Below are 19216 nucleotides of genomic sequence, written 5' to 3' on the forward strand. Positions count from 1 at the left end.
TCACAACTGGCTTTTTCCAAGTAACTAGCTGCAGACTGAAAGGAATACGTCCCTGGTGCATACTTGGTGTCGTAGTCGGTGCCCAATCCCTGCTCTGTTTTGTTTTGTTTTTGAATACTGTGACTGTGATCCATTTGCTATACTCAGGGTAATAAAGGAGTTTCGGACGTCCTGTGTCAGCTCCTTTCTCAGCTGGGACCTGATGGGCTCACCGATCTGGGAAAGGAAATGAACAGGACAGTGCCCTTCCCCGCCAGCACGCCTGAGATGTTGGTCTAAACAGTTCCGCTTGGGATCTGTGTTCCATATGGACAGTGATGACGTCTGTGAAACTGGCCCAGAGCTTGGCACAGCGTACACACCTGGTATCTGTGGATGAACAGAACGTGCAGGCCCCACAGTGTTTCTGGGAGGCACAGTGTACGGGTCCAGCCAATACCACACCCCCTCCAGTCTCCCTGCCACTTCTTCCTCTGTCCTGTGCCTTCCCACCCCACAGCTGAACAGCAGCTGCTGCCACCCATTTGCAGACCTCCTTCGGGTCTCCCAGCCGTTGTGGTCTGCAGTGTGTGAGAGCCTTTTTGGCCTCAGGAGCCTAGACAGGGCTGCCTCTGTCCCTGCTGTTTCAACCAACCACATGTTCCAGGATCAAGTCCAACTCCATGAAGGCAGCCAGGGAACCAGTCTCGGATCCCAGCCCATCTCCCATTTCCCTCCTTCCACATTGCATCCCTCTCTCCCCTTTCCTCCTTGGAGTTCACCAGCCCCTTTAACACACTCTGTGCAACCACCACCACCAAGCATTTCTCCTAAGCACTGTACACACTGTTGAATCTTCCAGTAGCCCCTGCCCACGACCATTTCAGAGATAAGGAAATAAGCAGAGAAGCGCGTCCAGTCTACTGGAAGTGGGGCCAGAACTCAGATCCGAGTCTGGCTGACACCTGGGCCCACGCTTGATCCACTGCCTCAAGCACCTTCCCTTGCCTCTACGAGGGGTCCCTCTGCACCCCAGTAACTGGAAAGCCCGCTATCCCCATCTGCTCTCCCTACTAGTGGCCCGCTAGAACTGGGCAACCCTAGGCAGATTCCCACCTCCAGGAGCCCAGTAACCTCAGGAGCCACCTGATCTGCTGGGAGTGAGCAAGAGACACCCTCATCCTAACACCTCTGCTCGTCGTGCGGACGTCGAGAGTCAGCTAAGTGCCCTTCACGGGCTCTTTCACTTCTCACGTGAGCGCCGCAGGACCCCTCTTGCTCTGATTTGGCGGCAGTCCTTCAGGAAGGCACCACACCCTGGAACACCAGCACTAGCACATCTGGCCAATTGCAGCTCATTTGCCGGCGCCCGCTGCAAGAGCGGGTGTTAGTTGGAACATCACCACAAGACTGTTTACCCTCTCATTTGCAAGTGGAGGTGCATTTGAAGGATATCCCATCCTGGTAATTTGGTGCCCACCCCAGCCTGGGAGAATCCGTTGTGCGACCAGAGGCCTCTCTAGGCGGCAGCCTCCTCCCAGCCCCTGGGGATGGGTGTACCAGGGGTGCCACTTCTCCCTTACAACTCCCTATGGGAGCAGCTTACCAGGCTGGACAAGCTGACGGGACTGATGCCTACTGGGCATTAAGGCAGAGTGCCTGCCTTGCAGATCCCAAATGCCTGCACACACCACCTGCATCAGGCATGGTGGCTGCCGTCCCCGCTTCCAGGCTTCCTGTGGGGGCAGACTCAACCCTCTCTCCTGCCTGCCGCTGTCTGTGCCAGAGACTAGGTGGGCAGGTCAAGCAGGCCCTTTATTCCTGCTGGCATCAGTTCACAGGGGGAAGGGCTGTGCCTACCTCAAGGCAAGACCGAATGACTGTTAAGAATCCAAGCCTGGCTGCTGCCACTTGGTTCTTACACAGGTGGCAGAATGAAAGGTGAACTTGGGGATCTGACCAGACAGACCCCTCATCCCTGAATCCCCCACTGCAGTATGGACACTAGCATCTGTTTAAAGTTTCATTGAGGGGCCGGGGCTGTGCTGAAGCAGGTTAAGCCACCAACTGTAGCACCAGTAGCCCACGTGGATGCCAATTCAGGTACCGCCTGCTCCGCTTCCAATTCAGCTGTTAATTCAGCCTGGGAAATCGCATCCATGTGGGAGATCTGAAAGCAGCTCCTGGCTTCTAGCTTCGGCCTGGCCCAGCCCTGACTGACTGTTGCAGCCATTTGGGGGTGAACCAGTGGATGGAAAATCTCTCCTGTCTAACTCTGCTTTTCAAATAAATAAGTAAAATCTTAAAAAAAAAAAAAAAAAAAAAAAAGTTTTGTTGACACCACAGAAAGCTAGGCTCAGGTTCTAGTCACCAGCCAGCTGTGCAACCTCAGGCTCGTCACTGAACCACCATGAGTTTTCGTTTCCTCTTTAAATGTAAAGGGCTGCTTCATAGGACTTGTTTTTCAAGATCAAAGACCCTGCAGCCCGCAAAAAGACTGTACAAATGCCCCAAACTGTGGCACACAGGAGGGAGGTTCAAAAAGTTGCTGGACAAATGCAATGAAGGCGTATTTTCCATTAATTTTTGAAGGCGCCTCCTACTCTGCAGGCTCTCGGTACAGCCTGATGACCGGTGTGCACGACCGACAGCAGACGCGAGCCTGTGTTAAAGCTCAGGTGAAGGCTCGTCTCGGGGTTTGCTGCCTGTCTCTTCCGCAGACCTCTCATGCTGGGACCACATTCTGCCTGTTATTTGCTATGCGACTCCCTCCCCTACTCCACCGTTGCTCCAGCAGATAAGGGAGCAAAATGGCAGCCCTTGCCAGCATCACCAAGGCATGAATGTGCAACTGGCTTCTTATGTTCAACCTGTGACTACAAAGTGTTGCCAAGATTCTAGCCTCCCACTGAGCAGATCTTGCGTTCCATCCTGTTATGTGTAAGTGGGCTGGGAATACCAGCAAACCAAGAAAATAAGTCCAAGTGATCGTACGTCGCCACGGAGCTCTCCTTTTTGTTTTTCTGCAGGGGCTTGAGATGACAGCTGAGCTGCATACCCACGGCTAGGACGCCCAAGCCAAGGAACCGGGTGTGCCTGAGTGACGCCCATTTAGCTAACAGCCATGCACACAGCAGAAGCTGGTGGAGGCCAGCTCTGACCCTCTGTCATGCCAGGGCTCTGGCTGCAACTGAGAAATGTCAGTGGAGGGGACAAACCTGTATAAATCAGCACTCAGCAGCTCTGGACACCCTGCTCAGAAACAGGGTGAGGGGAGGCTGAGTAAGAGTACTGATGGGGGGCCAGCACTGTGGCATAGCAGGTAAAGCTGTTGCCTGCAGTGCCAGCATCCCATATGGATGTTGGTTTGAGTCTCGGCTGCTCCTCTTCCGATCCAGCTCCCTGCTATGGCCTGGGAAATCAGTGGAAGATGGCCCAAGTGCTTGGGCCCCTGCACCCACATGGGAGACCCAGAAGAAGCTCTTGGCTCCCGGTTTCAGATCGGTGCAGCTCTGGATATTGTGGCCATCTGGGAAGTGAACCAGTGGCTAGAAGACCTCTCTAACTCTACTTTCAAATAAAATAAATAAATCTTAAAAAAAAAAAAAAAAAGCACACAGGGGGCTGCCATTTTAAAAAACAAAACACTAATGAAGATGACACTGCTTACCTAGCAGTGTCCCAGGTGCCACACCAGGCACCTAATCCAGGCTATCTTTGACCCTCCCTAGAAAGTGAGTGCTCTCCCGAGTTACCAAGGAGGCCAGCGAGGCCCAGAGAGGTTAGGGACCTTGCTCACCTGACACAGCTAGTAAAGGCCTGGCTGCAAACTCAGAACCACTAAGGGAGACCACAGAATGCGGAACCAGGCTGAGTTCCCAAGCAGCAGCGGCAGCAGCCAGGGAAAGGCCTCGGGCAGATGAAGCCTCTCTCTTGGTGGGAAGGAGGTGGTCGTGGGGGAGGAGCTCACGAGCTGGGGAAGAAATGAGGATGCAAGGGATGAACCCATGTCACTCCTAGTCAAGGGCTCCTCACGCCCACGCTAGAATGCTCCTGAGAAAAATGGAAGTCCCCAGATCTGGGGAGCCAGCTCCCCTCTCTGGGTCCAAGGTCCCAAGGCAGGCAGTCATAAACAGGTAGCCAGGTACCCTTTTGTGCCCCTTCACATTAACCCTTATATAGAAAGGAAAATGGATGCTTTAAATTTCATACACATACACCCAACCTGCCCCACCACCCCACCCCCAGGCAGGTAACATGCATCAAGGTAAATGGCCAGCAGAGCTGGAAAGGCACTGGTGACACAGATAATCCTCCCCAAAGAGAGTAGGCAGTAGGATTCCACTGAGCTTTCTCCTTCCCGTGGTTTGAGTCGTAAGACCACCACCATTCAGTGGTAAAACCCACCCTAAACTGTTTTTATCCCTTCTTACTAGTTGTCAAATCCCAATTATTAAGGTAGGAGAACTGTATCTCTTGGGACATTGGTTCTAAAGCCCCAGTGGATGCTCAAGTCCCTTCTATAAGATGGCACAGTATGTGAACAGAACCTGCACATACCCTCCTATACATTTTAAATCCTCTCTACCTAACACTGCGTAAATGTTTAAGCAATAAGATGTCGTACTGTATTGTTTAGGGGATAATGACAAGGAAAAAGCCTACATGTCCAGGTCGGACACAACTCCGTTAACGTTTTTGGTCCATGATCAGTTGAACACCCAAACGTGGAGATATCTCCAGACATGGAGAATGGACTGTACCACATTCTGTTTAGTCTATTCTTTGGGTTGGAACCACAAGGTCTACATGGGAGGCTTCTCAAGGCTGCTTTCTCCATCAGTCAGACCAGCCTGTGCTGAGCTAGCGACTGCCTACCCAGAAGCGATGTTTTGGCCCCACGGGTCTCAGCTAATGAGAGCAATGGATTATCATGAAATGATCCCCAGTGACTCTCCACAGCTCCCGATACCAAGAGCACAGAATCGGTCTGAAGATATCAAGCATCCCAACACACGCTAGCTCTGAGAGGTGGACAGAGCTGGAAGCCTGAGATACAGCACAGGGAAAGTGAGATTTCACTCTCCAACAGACTTGTTAGCTTTCAAGTCAATGAATGTTTTTAATCCCTGTAACCCTCTGTCAACTTCTTACAGTATCAAGGCCGCTGAGGCCACGAGGTGCAGTAACGGCCTCTTACGAGTCAGACCACATAAAGACGGTGACTTTGACTCCTTGGCCTGCCTCCTGAGATGATGTGAGCTTGCTTTGGGTACGTGCTGTAACAGTGACAGCACGATCACAGGAACAATGAAGCAGAGAAGCACGAGGTGCCTACACAGTTTTACCTAAATGTCTTGTTTGTAGGATGGAGCTGACGTGCCTGTACTGACAGTCAAGAACAATTAGCAGAGTAGTTCTGAAAAGGAGGAAGAATTCACAGGGCATCAGTTATGGGTGAAAGGAAGTCACCATCTGCCAACGGGCACCAGGGTGTCACTGCATTGGAAGGGGAAAAGGAGTGGGTTGGATCCGATCCAGAGGCCTCTGCCCACATTAAAACTAAACAGCTTCTATGCCTGCCGGCATCACAGAGTCAACACATTCTGTGTGTGTCTCGCTCAGTCTCACACCCCAAAACATAGAAACAATGGGTGTTAAGAACCAAGGAGAAGAAAGTACAGTATGGGCTCATTCTTCTGAAGCAGAGGAGTGCACAGATGTTTCTAAAGTTCGTATCTACCTCGGTCCTCGAGGCTTCCATATGTCCTCTCCCTCTCTGCCTCCCTCCCAAAAAGCTGAGCCCATTGCCCTTCGAGACACAGAGGGGGAGCAGTACTTCTAATTCTTGACTGCTCACAGTCTCAGGGCTGCTGTTTGGGAAGGGAGGAGCAGCAGAGGAAACAAAGCTCTGGGAAGCACCTTTAGGCTAGAAACAGCCTCCACCGTTAAAAGCCACAACTATAATATGCATTAAACAGTGCTCAGAGTACAGTCATAATATTCAGGCATGTCCCACTAGTCTGCAATATGAGGGTACCAGAGCTGCCAGAAACACATCATTTCATCATTATCTACCAGCAGCACTTCCGATTTCCTGCCATGATTAAATAAGGCTTATGTTTGTTTCTCTAAGGTTTAGGATCTTAAACTAAAATCCTTTATTTCAAAAACAAAAACAAAATAACTTGCCAGGCAGAGAAAGGTCTGAGTAGGAGATGGCAGCTTTCTTCTTAGCAGCCCACCCCCAACCCCCGCCCCTATAAGAGGGGCTGGATGGAGAAAGGAGAAAGAATCCCAACAGTAAGAAAGCCTCAGGATGAATGCCAAGGGCTACGGTCAGCCCCGCAGGCGCACGGGATCACCTTTACCATCAGCCGGGTGAGCTCTATTTCCTCACCTGCGTCACTGCTCCTGCCCACTTGCTCCATAAGGAAGCAGAATCAAACAATGTGTTCATCTACAATAGAATGGGTAAGTAAGACCTGTCCAATTACTGCCCTTACTTCTTTGTGCTGTTGGGAAAGGAAGACAACAAAGTGGTAAAACCCAAGCTCTTTGCAAGCCAGCTGGTGACCGGTTCTCCCAGGAATTTCTGCTGAGCTCTGCACTCGCCCGACCCCATCAGTGAGCAGGGCAGCAGGGCAGGTCTGGTCACCTGCACAGGAGTAGAAAAGAGAAACCAAACATAATTCGGGCCACAAGTGGATTCTGGCACATTTTTAGGGTAGGTTAAAAATGTCGTGGTGTGTACAGGAAGCAGACGAGGGAGTTTTTGGAGGGAGGCAATGCCTGCAGGTAGGATGACCAGTCCAACTACTTGTGGGGAGGAGCCCCCTGTGCTAAGCGCAGAGGAGCTAGGGGGCCTCGAGGAAGGTGTTGGTTCGGAAGATGGAGGAGACGATCTTCCCAGTGGCGTTGATGGTGCCTTCGCTGTCTGAGCTGGACTCAGAGTCGCTGCTCCCCGAGTAGGCGCCCAGGCCCGGGAGGATGCCGATACAGACTGCTGCAGAGGGGCAGTGGATGGAGGGGCCGCTCAGGGAAGTGCTTCCGAGAGACACACAGGACGAGGCCTCTGCAAAGAGGAAGGATTGTTACTTCATCATCCTTTGCCACAGCTTAACATATACATCTCAGGGCTAGGCCCCAGGCCAAGAGCTTTACCCACGGATGCCCATGGAAGCCTCAAATCCACCTTGTGCAGTTGTCATCCTCATTTTACACATGGGGAACTGAGGAAGTGAGGTTCCAGGAGGTGAAATGGCTTCTCCAGGTGATGAGCCAAAGTCTGGAATTCTAAAGCTCTCTCTGTTCTCCATCACTCTGAGGAGAACAATTTCCCCACACTCACACAGTCATGGTATTACAAGTGAGACTCCAGTCCATATCATCTTTACTTACTCACAAGGCAGGAAATAGATAAGGGGAGAGACAAAAGTTTCCGAACACTCAACAGCAGAAAGGAAGCCAGCTTCAGAGATACTACAGGCAAAATTAACAATTCTATTCCACTTTTCAGCATACTACATCAGCCATACTTATTGGCCAGTACCAGCTAGCACAGACACATTTTGAAATTCCAAACTTCAGCTGCAGAATTATGGTCCTTACTAAGAAGGGCTGCTGTTCCCCAATGGAGGAGTTGAGCAACTTAGAAACTGATGAAACACCATCTTTGCTTTCCCGTCCTGTTCCTCTTTCACAACTAAGAGAACTAAAGTCAGTCAGGTAACATTTTCAAACCACACAGAATGTTACCAAGTAGCTGGGGCTCTTTCTTCTCCAGAAACCCAGTTACTGTGCACTCCAAAGATGGAAAGTCTCAATATACAAAATCCAGAACTTGAAGATTAAAGGAAAAGTTAAGAATTCGGCTCCACCAAGTTTTTCCTCTAAGTGAGGAAGTCAAATGACTTGGCAAGGGTAGGGGCCACTTAGAGTATACTTAGAGTAGAAAACATTAAACTAAACCTCAATCAAAAAATAATGCACCAGGGCCAGCGCTGTGGCGTAGCAGGTAAAGCTGCCACCTGCAGTGCCAGCATCCCATATGGGTGCCGGTTTGAGTCCTGGCTGCCGCTCTTCAGATCCAATTCCCTGTTAATGCGCCTGGGAAAGCAGTGAAAGATGGCCCAAGTGCTTGGGCCCCTGCACCTGTGTGGGAAACCCGGAAGAAGCTAATGGCTCCTGGCTTTGGATTGGCACAGCTCCGGCCATTGCAGCCAATTGGGGAGAGAACCAACAGATAGAAGACCCCCCTCTCCCTCTCTCTCTCTCTCTCTCTCTGCCTGTGTAACTCTGACTTTCAAATAAATAAATCTTAAAAATAATAATATGTAACACATATAAAATTATACTTTCAGTATTCTGTTACCTTTCAAGGATATATGGATAAGTTACACAGAAACTAATTTATGCAAAGCTGTTCAATGAAGTACCTTATTTTATCCAGTATTTCAAGGATGAACTGAGTTTAAGGGTTCATCCCAGAAAGAAAAGGGTGAATTTTCAGAGTACCTATAGAGAACAAGGGCTGATCTAAGCGAAGGATGGAACCCAGCTACAGAAACGCAACCAGGAACCTAGACCACTGTGACATCAGGAGAGTTTAAGCGAAACAATCAAACCTCCCAATTACTGAGGTTTAAACAAAGAAAAGAGACTGCAACTCTTTCAAATTTCATTCCAAAAGCAGTTAACTATCCAAAGAGAACAAAATGGTGCCCTCTGATCCCATCCATTTGGTGACGTTTCCTGCCAACTTCTGCTTTTGCAGGCCCACACTGTCATACCAAATTAACACAGAGAAGTACTAATAGAGAATTGTGTAAGATCAGATGCGTGACTTGCGAGCACATGGGACTGACTTGTGCATTCAGTGGTTTTGCTCAAAGCTCAGGTCCAGTCTTCAGGGGGAAAGCCTGAATCTCCACCACCATCACAGTTATCTTCCAGGGCAACCAACCAGCGATTCCCCTGCTGAGGACAGACGCAGGAGGAAGCCTCAGGGGACATTCTTCTTGTGGGGCTTTGGCTCCTAGCAAAGGAGGACATTTCTTGCATAGCTTTTGCTACAAGAATGCAGGAGTAGGAAGAAGGGATATGGAACTAAAAAGAACAGCTCTGAAACACATGTCTGCCTGGGACAGTTCAAAGCCACCATACCAGTTTTGCTTTCCATAGTTTCATTCAAATAGTTCCTATCAGGGAATAAGTACCAGCCCAAGGGCAACTAGTTTACTAACTAAAGTACATTTAAGATTCCTACAAAATTGAATAATGTGTGTGTGCCACATATATGTATACATTGATACTATTTATTCTACCAATTTAGCAAGATTTCTATATGTTAAAAAGAGATCAGTGAACATTTACTGAAGTAAAAATTGGGCTAACTTCTATGAAGGGCAATTTGGCAACATTTGTCTAAATTATAAATGTGTATCCTCTCTGACCTAACAATTCCACTTAAGTATTTAACCTGATATATTTGTTTTAAATTTTTTTTAAAGATTTATTTATTTATTTATTTGAAAGGCAGAGAGTTACAGAGGCAGAGGGAGACAGAGAGAGAGAGAGAGAGAGAGGTTATTCATCGACTGGTTCACTCCCCAAATGGCCACAACAGCCAGGGCTGGGCCGATTCTAAGCCAGGAGCAGGAACTTCTTCCGGGTCTCCCACATGGGTGCAGGGGCCCAAGGCCTTGAGACATCTTCTACTGCTTTCCCAGGCCACAGCAGAGAGTTGGATTGGAAGCTGAATAGCCGGGACTCGAATCGGCACCCATATGGGATGCACGGCCTTTATTTGCTAAGTCAAAGTGCCAGCCCCTGACCTGATATATTTTGTACATATGAAAAATTATCCATGTACAAGGTTATGACTGAAACACCAGAATAGGAAAAGAATGGAAATAATCTAAATGTTTATTAACAAAAATTGAGAAGAATATACTATGAAATATGCATACAATGGAATATTCTTAAAAAATGGAATATAACACAGACTTTACAAAGGAATGAGGAAGCTTGCCATGTATAGGTATGTAATGATTCGCAAGGTACAGTAACAAGCAAATTAAGCAATAAATACAAAAAGTATATCAAAATAATACTCAAAGTTAGGAAGTAAAAAACAAGGTATAAAGTATTCTTGCCAAAGGGGAAAAAAAAAATCCTCAAACTAATCAAGCTTCTAGATCTTATTATCACTTTATGGGAAACACAGGGTATAAAGAACCCTCACCACTCACATGGGAGGCCTAGAAGGTGTTCCAGGCTCCTGGATTTGTTTGGCCCAACCCCAGCCACTGTAGCCATTTGGGGAGTGAACCAGCAGATGGAAGACCTTTCGCTCTGTCTCTCCTCTCTCTATAACTCTGCCTTTCAAATAAATAAATAAATCTTAAAAAAAGAAAAGAAACATAGAATAAAATCTAGAGTATAGGAAGTTTTATAGGACAAAGACCCAGTTCCTTCACAAATAAAAGGATTAAAAAAAGAAGGAAAATCTACAGGTTAAATTTGCATTAAGAGACACATTAGCGGGGCTGGCGCTATGGCTCAGTAGGCTAAGCCTCTGCCTGTGGTGTCAGCAACGGTCCGTGTCCTGGCTGCTCCTCTTCTGACCCAGCACTGCTTACAGCCCGGGAAAGCAGTAGAAGATGGCCCAAGTGCTTGGGTCCCTACACCCACGTGGGAGACCTGGAAGAAGCTCCTGGTTCCTGGCTTCAGATCTCCACAGCTCTGGCTGTTGTAGACATTTGGGGAGTGAACCAGCGGATGGAAGATCTCCCTCTTTCTCTGCCTCTCTGTAATTCTGCCTTTCAAATAAATAAATAAATCTTAAAAATATATATATATTCCACCCACTGGTTGACTTTCCAGGTAGCCACAACAGCCAGGGCTGGGGCAAGTCAAAGACAGGAGCCTCATCTGGCTCTCCGACATGGGTGGAAGGGGCTCAAACACTTGGAGCATCTTCTACTGCTTTTCCCAGGCCATTAGCAGGAGGCTGGATCAGGAGTAGTTGGGACAGGAAATGATACCCATATGGGATGCCAGCGTCGCAGGCAGTGGCTTTACACACTACACCACACACACACTGGCTCCCAGTCAACTGATTTTTGAAAAGGGTGACATTACAACTCAGTGCAGGAAAGAATAGTCTTCAAAAAATGGGGCTAGACCAACCAGATATCCCCGTGGAACAAAACTGGATCCCTATCTTATGCCACATGCAAAAATTAACTCAAAATGAATAAAAAACTGAAATATACAAGCTAAAATTATAAAACTCATTGAAGAAAGCATATATGTCAATCTTCAGGACTAGGGACCAGGCAATGGTTTCCCAGATATAACACATAAAGCATAAGCAACCAATGAAAGAAATGGATAAACTGAATGTCATCAAAATTAGAAGCTGGAAATCTGGAACCAGCAGCTTCACCTGGGTCTTTTACATGGGCCCAAACATTTGGGCCACCTTCTGTTACTTTCCCAGGCAATTAGCAGGGACCTGGATTGGAAACAGAGACAAACTGGCACCCATATGGAACCAGCATTGCAGGCTGTGGCTTTACCTACTACGCTGGCCTCAATGAAGTACTTAAAAAAAAAAAAAAAAGATTTATCTATTTACTTGAAAGTCAGAGTTACAGAGCGAGAGAAGGAGAGAGAGAGAGAGAGAGAGAGAGAGAGATAATTAAATGCTTTTACAACATGTAATTGTGGGGCCAGTGCTGTGGTGTAGTGGGTAAAGCCACCACCTGCAGTGCCAGCATCCCATAAAGGCACCAGTTCAAGTCCTGGCTGCTCCACTTTTTTTTTTTTTAAGATTTACTTATTTACTTGAAAGTCAGAGTTACACAGAGAGGTCTATCCATCCTCTGGTTCATTCCCCAATTGGCCACAACAGCTGGAGCTGCACCGATCCAAAGCCAGGAGCCAGGAGCTTCTTCTGGGTCTCCCACGTGGGTGCAGGGGCCCAAGCACTTGAGCCATCTTCTACTGCTTTCCCAGGCCATAGCAGAGAGCTGGATCGAAAGTGGACCAACCAGGACTTGAACTGGCGCCCATATGGGATGCCAGCACTGCAGGCAGCAGCTTTACCTGCTACACCACAATGCCGGCCCCTGCTCCGCTTCTGATCCAGCTCTCTGCTATGGCCTGGCAAAGCAGAAGAAGTTGGCCCAAGTCCTTGGGCCCCTGCACCTGCATGGGAGACCTGGAAGAAGCTCCTGGCTTCGGATCAGCTCAGCTATGGCCATTGAGGCCATGTGGGAAGTGAACCAGCGGATGGAAGACCTCTCTCTCTCTCTGCCTCTCTATAGCTCTTTCAAATAAATAATTTAAAAAGTAAATTAATAATTGCTTTCATATGAGTAAGATAGTGCTAGATGGATACATAAGAAATGTGTAACATGGTTTCCCTCTGGAAAGGAGCACTGAGTAGAAAAGGATGTGAGTAACACAGAGAATCTGCACTGTTTCTCCTTTTTAAACCTTCATGTCACTTAATACACAGGCAGATACTAATGCATAAAAGTAACCACTAAAAAAAGTGTACTCTGGAGACTGTATTAGGCTTCTAGACTTCAGCCAATCCAGTATCAGCAGGAGCTAGGCATTCTACCTCCCAATGGTAGCAAGCCAGGTAAAATCAAGAAACCTGACATTATAGGAGACACAGAAAAACCCTTTGTGAGCAGAAGTGATATGACCAGGGCTCTGTGACCACTCCTGAGAAAACACAATTGTCATTTATTACCTCGACTGACTTCTAACGTATTACCTTTGCAGGGCAGCTAACATGCTCTTGGGTATAAATCCTGCCTGACATAAAATAGTTAAATTGATGTAGGCACACTTGAAGAAGAGAAAAACACAGACATTTGCAGATGCAATGCCTTCCAACCCTTTGCTGTGGTTCATACTTATTATGAGTAAAAAAACGAGGGTGCCACTCACCTTGATTCTTGTCATCTGGGTCAGGGTCTGGTTTCAGTCTTTTCACACTGTTGCCACTCTCTGAGCTATAACAAAAAGCATGGTGATTTGAACTATGTCTAATCTGCATGGATCAAAGCTTAGGGGGTCAGGAGCTCTAATAACCACTTGTATGGGCTTTAAGTAGCCCAAAGGAGCTAGATGGTCTGAAATGAAGAGTCTTCGCTTGGGTTCTTAATCTCCCTCCAATTATACAATTAGTTACAAAGACAACTTAAATTCCTGACACATCCAAAAAAGAATCATTGTATTTTCAAGCATCACTTCAACTTGTTATTCTTTATTGTTCAACTTGATTAGAACCACAGATGGATTTCACAAATGACAAAAATTTAGTTATGTTATTAATGATTGAAGAAAACATCTATAGCGACACGCTAGACGGTCTGAGAGCCATCCAAAAGATTTTCACCAAAAGAACATCTAAAGAATGTACTTCAGGGGCGGTGTTCTGGCATAATGGGTTAAGCCACCACCTGCAATCCCATATGGGCGTCAGTTCAAGTCGCGGCTGCTCCACCGCTTCTTTCATTTTTATACTTTACAGCATATACACACCAGTAGCTTCCAGACTTTAGTGGGCATCAGAATCAGCCATGGAACCTTAAAAACAAAGACTCCTACACCTCATTCCAAATTTCTCAGACCAGAATTAGTGTAGGCTGCAGATCTACAGTATTAACAAACTTCCAGGTGATTCCAACAAACCCAGGGCAGGGTAGTTTAGGAACTCCTGCCCCAGAAGGCTAATTCATCACTTTGCTATGCCAAACAACAATAAATGATAGTTTCAATACTCAAAAAGGGGCTATATGCAGATCACCACATAAGCTAATAGAGTCCCTTCTAAAAGTGATCTAAAATCAAGAGAGGATCCGGCACTGTAGTATACCAGGTATACCCATATGGGCACTGGTTTGAGTCCCAGCTGCTCCACTTACAATCCAGCTCCCTGCTGGTGCACCTGGGAAAGCAGCAAAGGATGGCTCAGGTCCTTGGGCCCCTGCACCCACGTGGGAGACCCGGAAGAAGCTCCTGGCTTGGGCCTAGCCTAGACCCTGTCATTGCAGCCATTTAGGGAAAGTGAGCCAGCAGATGGAAGGTCTCTGTCTCTGCTCTAACTCTGCCTTTCAAATAAATAAGTCTTGGAGTAAAAAAAACAACAACCAAGGGAGATAGCTTTGACACCCATCCTGCTGCCATCAGTAAGAGCGCTGCCGAGGGGTAACTAACTGCCCACTTGAAGAGCGTTCCTCGGCACAGTCCAGTAAAACTGACTCGGGTTCAAATCGTGGAAAACACTGGCCCTTGTGTGAAAGCTTATGTAAGAGCCTGAAAGGAATAATTCATGGTTTGGGAAGAGGGCCCCTTTCAGGCTACTGATACTCCTCCCCTCTGCTGCTGTACCATGATGACATTTTTCCACGGAGGCAATGTTCCTAGGAACATCTGCAGCAGATGCACAGGGTGCCAAACCACAAGACTGCATCAATACACTCCCTTCAAAACATGTGGCTGGTTGCCAGTACACTACATTGATTTTCCTAATAGACTGCACTTAAACTTAACATTATTTTGCCCACTGTCTCTAGTTGGTCAGATTGAAATAATGATATTCAATCACTCTGGTGCCATTCCAGGATTTGGAAAGAGAGTAGCAAACACAACAAAGAACTTACTAAGACCTCTGCGTAATGCCACCCTCCGCCACCCCCACCTCACTCGGTGCCACAGCCAGGTCTGTAAGCCTGTCACAGCTGCCGTGTCCTCCCAGGCCACAGTGCCTTTGCAGCAGCTGTTCCCTCTGCTGGAGAGGTTCTCTCTCCTGCCTGCCTGTCACCGCCCTCCTTGTCCCACCTAATCCCCATTTTCCATAGCTTGCCCAACATGAGCACAACCTCTAGGTAGCCATGTGTCCCTCCTCCTTGCTCACTACACCCTGTACACAAATCCTTTCACAGGGCTTGCTAGCTTACTCTCCAGACACCCAGATGCTCAAATACTGGACTCCAGTTCTCCTATCACTGTGTGACTTTGAACAAAGGTTCTCAATCTCTCGAATTATCAGTCCTACCTGTAGAACAGAGGTGACAGTAATTTGTACTTACTAGAATTTTTGGGAGGAATGAAATCATGTATGGGAAGTACTTAACACAATGCCTGGCACATGTCGGGTGCTCAAGGAGTAGCTACTGGCACATTTGTTGAGTGAATGATCAGAGAGAGAAAGGTCAAAGGCTAGAGAAGACACCAAGTGTTGAAAGGAAGGGGGACAAAAGCACACCACAGGGACTTGGTGGAGACTCATGGGCAGTAACCTTTAGCTTTGGTCACTGTGACAAGTAGCATTTCAGAGTAGATGGTCAGAGGGAGAGTTAAGCTGTGTTGAGTGCTGGCTGACCTCTTATGTTTCACAGCTCCTGCCAACAGCTTTGCCTGGGAGAACTTCTTGGTTTCTATGGGTTTCACAGCCAGTTTCTTCTCCACTTCCTTCTTGTTTTCTGAAGAAATTCCAACCTTGTTGAGATTACTGTAAGGTATGGGTTAAGGATCAAGCTAAGCAAAAAGAAGAGCTACCACAGCTGACAGTTAATCAAGGGAAGGATAACAAATATAACCCACTGGCCTTTACAACCGTGCCATATGCCTGGCCTATTTATAAAAAGGAAAATGTCTCTCTCCTTTTTTCCCCCGATTCTCAAGGAAAATCTGAGTTCAGCCAGAAAACCTGACATTACCAAAGACATGACCAGTATCACACCGACACAGAAAACAAAGACTGCAAGGAATATAAAGGAAACAGAAAAAAAACATGACTTCTCTAAAAATAAGTGCTTTCCTCCCTAAGGGTAAAACCAAAGTTTTCAAAATGTCCTTATGACCATCTGTGGCACTCAATTTTTTATTTATTTATTTATTTATTTATTTAAAGGCAGAGTTACAGAGGAGCAGGGGCAGACAGAGAATCTTCCATCCGCTGGTTTACTCCCCACATGGTTGCAGCAGTCAGAGCTGGGCCGATTTAAAGCCAGGAGCCTGGAGCATCCTCCAGGTCTCCCACGCTGGTGCACTGGCCCAAGAACTTGGCCCTTCTTCCACTGCTTTCCTAGGCCATAGCAGAGAGCTGGATCAGAAGTGGAGCAACCGGGACTTGAACGGCATCCATATGGGATGCCGGCACTACAGGAGGCGGCTTTACCCACTATGCCACAGTGCCGGCCCTGGCACTCAATCTTAGAAATCATGAAGACCACCTCCCACTCTGTGGGTACAAGGCAACATCACAGGCATCAGGCTCATCAAAAATGCAGAGCACCCACCAAACTACTGAGCAAGGACCTCTGGAGGCCCAGGAGCCACACTCTCTACAGGTGACTGTAAGGTGCACAAACAACACACGGACTGGAAAGGCGTTTTCCGAGGCACAGCCAGAGCATTTCTAACATCGCTTCGTCACGCTCGACGCCACTTTCTGGGTTTCAAGGTCTATCACTTGTTCTCTCCACCTACCCCCTCTGCTCCTCCATTTTATTTTGTGCTCTCTCATAACACACCCAACAACAGATAAATATTCTGACATGTGCAAGTTCTTACTGAAGATGGTGTCTTACTGGAACCACACTGACATCTAGTGCCCAAGAAATCTAAGCAGCACATGTTATCAGCTCAGAGGGGTAGGTGAAGTAGGGGTACACAGTCCAGGCTATTTGTCTACTCTGAACTTGAACCATGGAGGTAGTAGAAATAAGGAACTTCTAATTCTGACTACTCTTGAGGTGTTAACTCTGTTCTAAACATCTGCAGCATTATTGAGGATTACATGCTCAGAACTATTTTGAGTTTCATGTCCATTTTTATAGAAAAAATTGAAAGATTTCATTTTTCTACTAGAGAATGCCAAAAACCATTCATGAAGTGAACAGAGTCTCAAAGCAAACTCTCAATATTAGTGAAAAATAAAATAATGGAAAAAATTGGCACAATTGGGGTTGGTGTTGTGGAGTAACCAGTTAAAGCCACCACCTGCAGTGCTGGCATCCCACGTGGGTGCCAGTTTGAGCTCTGGTTGCTCCATTTCATCAGCAGGGATCCAGCTCCCTGATGTGCAGGGAAAGCAGCAGAAGATAACCCCGAGTACTTGGGACCCTGCCACCAACATGGGAGGCCCAGAAGAAGCTCCTGGCTTCAGACTATCCCAGCTCTAGCCACTGTGGCCACCTGGGGAGTAGACCAGTGGATGGAAGATCTGTCTCTCCCTCTCTGTAACTTCTGTCTTTCACGTGAATAAATAATTTTTTTTACAAAAATTAACACAATAAAAGCATACATATATTTACAATACCAGGACACAGACAAAACCTAGCATTTAAGTCTTTATTCTTTTAAAGTGTAGAAAAGCTCCAACCTCCTTGAGGTGAGGAGTGGGGAGGTACTAATCTTATTTCTGATCCATACCCAAAGCATAAATGACTTTTCTCCTCTAGTTCCCTTCCTCAAAAATGTTACAAAAACACAGGCACATCTCACAAATCGCAATGAATTCATTAGATGAGGCTTTTTAAAATCACATCTTTTGAACATACATAATATCATTAAATACTGGTCCAACTCCAGAGGAAACAACTAGAATCCTATCGCTTACCTGGCACAAACCACAGCAGATGAATATGCAGAAGACTGCATCATCCTATAATAATCAAGCAAAGCCAAGAACGAGCTCCTAATTTAGAGTTTTAATAAACAAACGTCTAATCTTTCAATTTCTATCTCAACATGTCTCCAGCTATGTGTATGCTTAGAATTAATGCATTATATGTCAGCAGGCTGGAAGGCTTGCTTTTCTCCAGTTTTTCTAGACAGTCAGAACTTCCCAGGTTCCCAATTAAAGCCAATACCTACCCCAGTCTCTTTGATGCGGCACTACAGGGTTACCGGGACAGAAACGTGTCTTTTGTCTCACTACTGCCCTGTTCTTCCCTCTTAATCAAAAACTGAAAGCCATCTCCCACTTGCAGCACCACTCTCCAGAATGCTGTTTTGGGAGACACCCTGCCTTATTTGCTAACTGCCAACATAAAACAAGACATCATTCAACTGGGAAGCAACATGACGGTCTATCCTTACAGGAAAATCTTCACGTTGGCAGAACTGCACCATGCTTATCTGCCTATCTCTACAGACATCTCTGCATAAATTTAAGTCTGCAGTCATCAGGGCAGAGGAGGGAGATCAGAAGACTCAATCTCCATCCACAGCTGGGCTGAGGTGTAACTTCCCATTAACTCCTATCCTAGTTTTGCACCTGAACGCCACTAACAGAATTGGGACTGGGGTCAGATCTTTTGCTCCAGTTCAAATGTCAACCAAATCCCAGGGGATCTATTCATTTTTTTTTTTTTCCATAGGCTCTCTCATGGAATCTACTGTACATAAGAAAATACCAGCTAGCACCTCCACCTAGTCATATCATCAGTCTTAGAGGGGAAGGCTGTTCAAGCACACTGGTGGGGTCACTCAACATACAAACTTGGAATACCCAAACAAGCTTCTTCACAGGAGGAGAAAAAGTGACGTGGCCCTATGAATACCTTCTATGAGTTACTCATTAACTTAAATCATCACAAGAGGGCTTCAAAAAGCTCATGAAAAATACAATCAAAAGTTAAACTTTTGGGGCCAGTACTGTGCCGTAGCAGGTAAAGCCGTCATCTGCCATGCTACCATCCCTTATGGATGATGGTTCAAGTCCTGGATGCTCCACTCTGATCCAGCTCTCTACTATGGCTTGGGACAGCAGAAGATGGCCCAAGTCCTTGGGCCCCTGCACCCGCGAGGGAAACCTGGAGGAGGCACCTTGCTCCTGGCTTCGGATTGGCACAGTCTAGCTGTTGTGGCCAATTGTGGAGTGAACCAGCGGATGGAAGACTTCTCTCTCTGTGTGTAACTTTGACTTTCAAGCAAATAAATATGTCTTTTAAAAAAAAAAGTCAAACTCTATTTTCGTGCAAAAAAAGTTAGAAATCCATGCATATAAGGGGTTTTCAAAAAGTTCATGGAAAGAAATATATATCATGGGAAACTATGCATGGACTTCAAATTTTTTTGCACCAAAATAAACTTATCTTTTAATTATATTTTTGCATGAATGTTTTGAAGTCCCCTCATATTTGCTGGGAACCTATTACATGCCAGGCACTGGGAAAATCTGTAGGGATCAAGTCAGATA

At 46.7% G+C, this 19216-nt stretch overlaps 1 protein-coding gene across 5 annotated transcripts in view; it reads right to left on the reverse strand.

The window, feature by feature from the left end:
- Positions 1-5102: 5102 nt before the first annotated feature.
- Positions 5103-19216, reverse strand: part of PSME3IP1 (proteasome activator subunit 3 interacting protein 1) — a 29977-nt gene continuing 15863 nt past the window's right edge. For all 5 annotated transcript variants that reach the window (XM_062176891.1, XM_062176889.1, XM_062176890.1 and 2 more), the window contains 3 exons: positions 15392-15521; positions 12952-13016; positions 5103-7054 (listed from right to left, as the gene is read on the reverse strand). In XM_062176891.1, the coding sequence (XP_062032875.1) occupies positions 6837-7054; positions 12952-13016; positions 15392-15521 (413 nt within the window). In that variant the 3' untranslated portion in view covers positions 5103-6836. The remainder of the gene's footprint in view (positions 7055-12951; positions 13017-15391; positions 15522-19216) is intronic.

Source organism: Lepus europaeus, chromosome 19 (assembly GCF_033115175.1).
Source record: "Lepus europaeus isolate LE1 chromosome 19, mLepTim1.pri, whole genome shotgun sequence".
Taxonomy (NCBI): domain Eukaryota; kingdom Metazoa; phylum Chordata; class Mammalia; order Lagomorpha; family Leporidae; genus Lepus; species Lepus europaeus.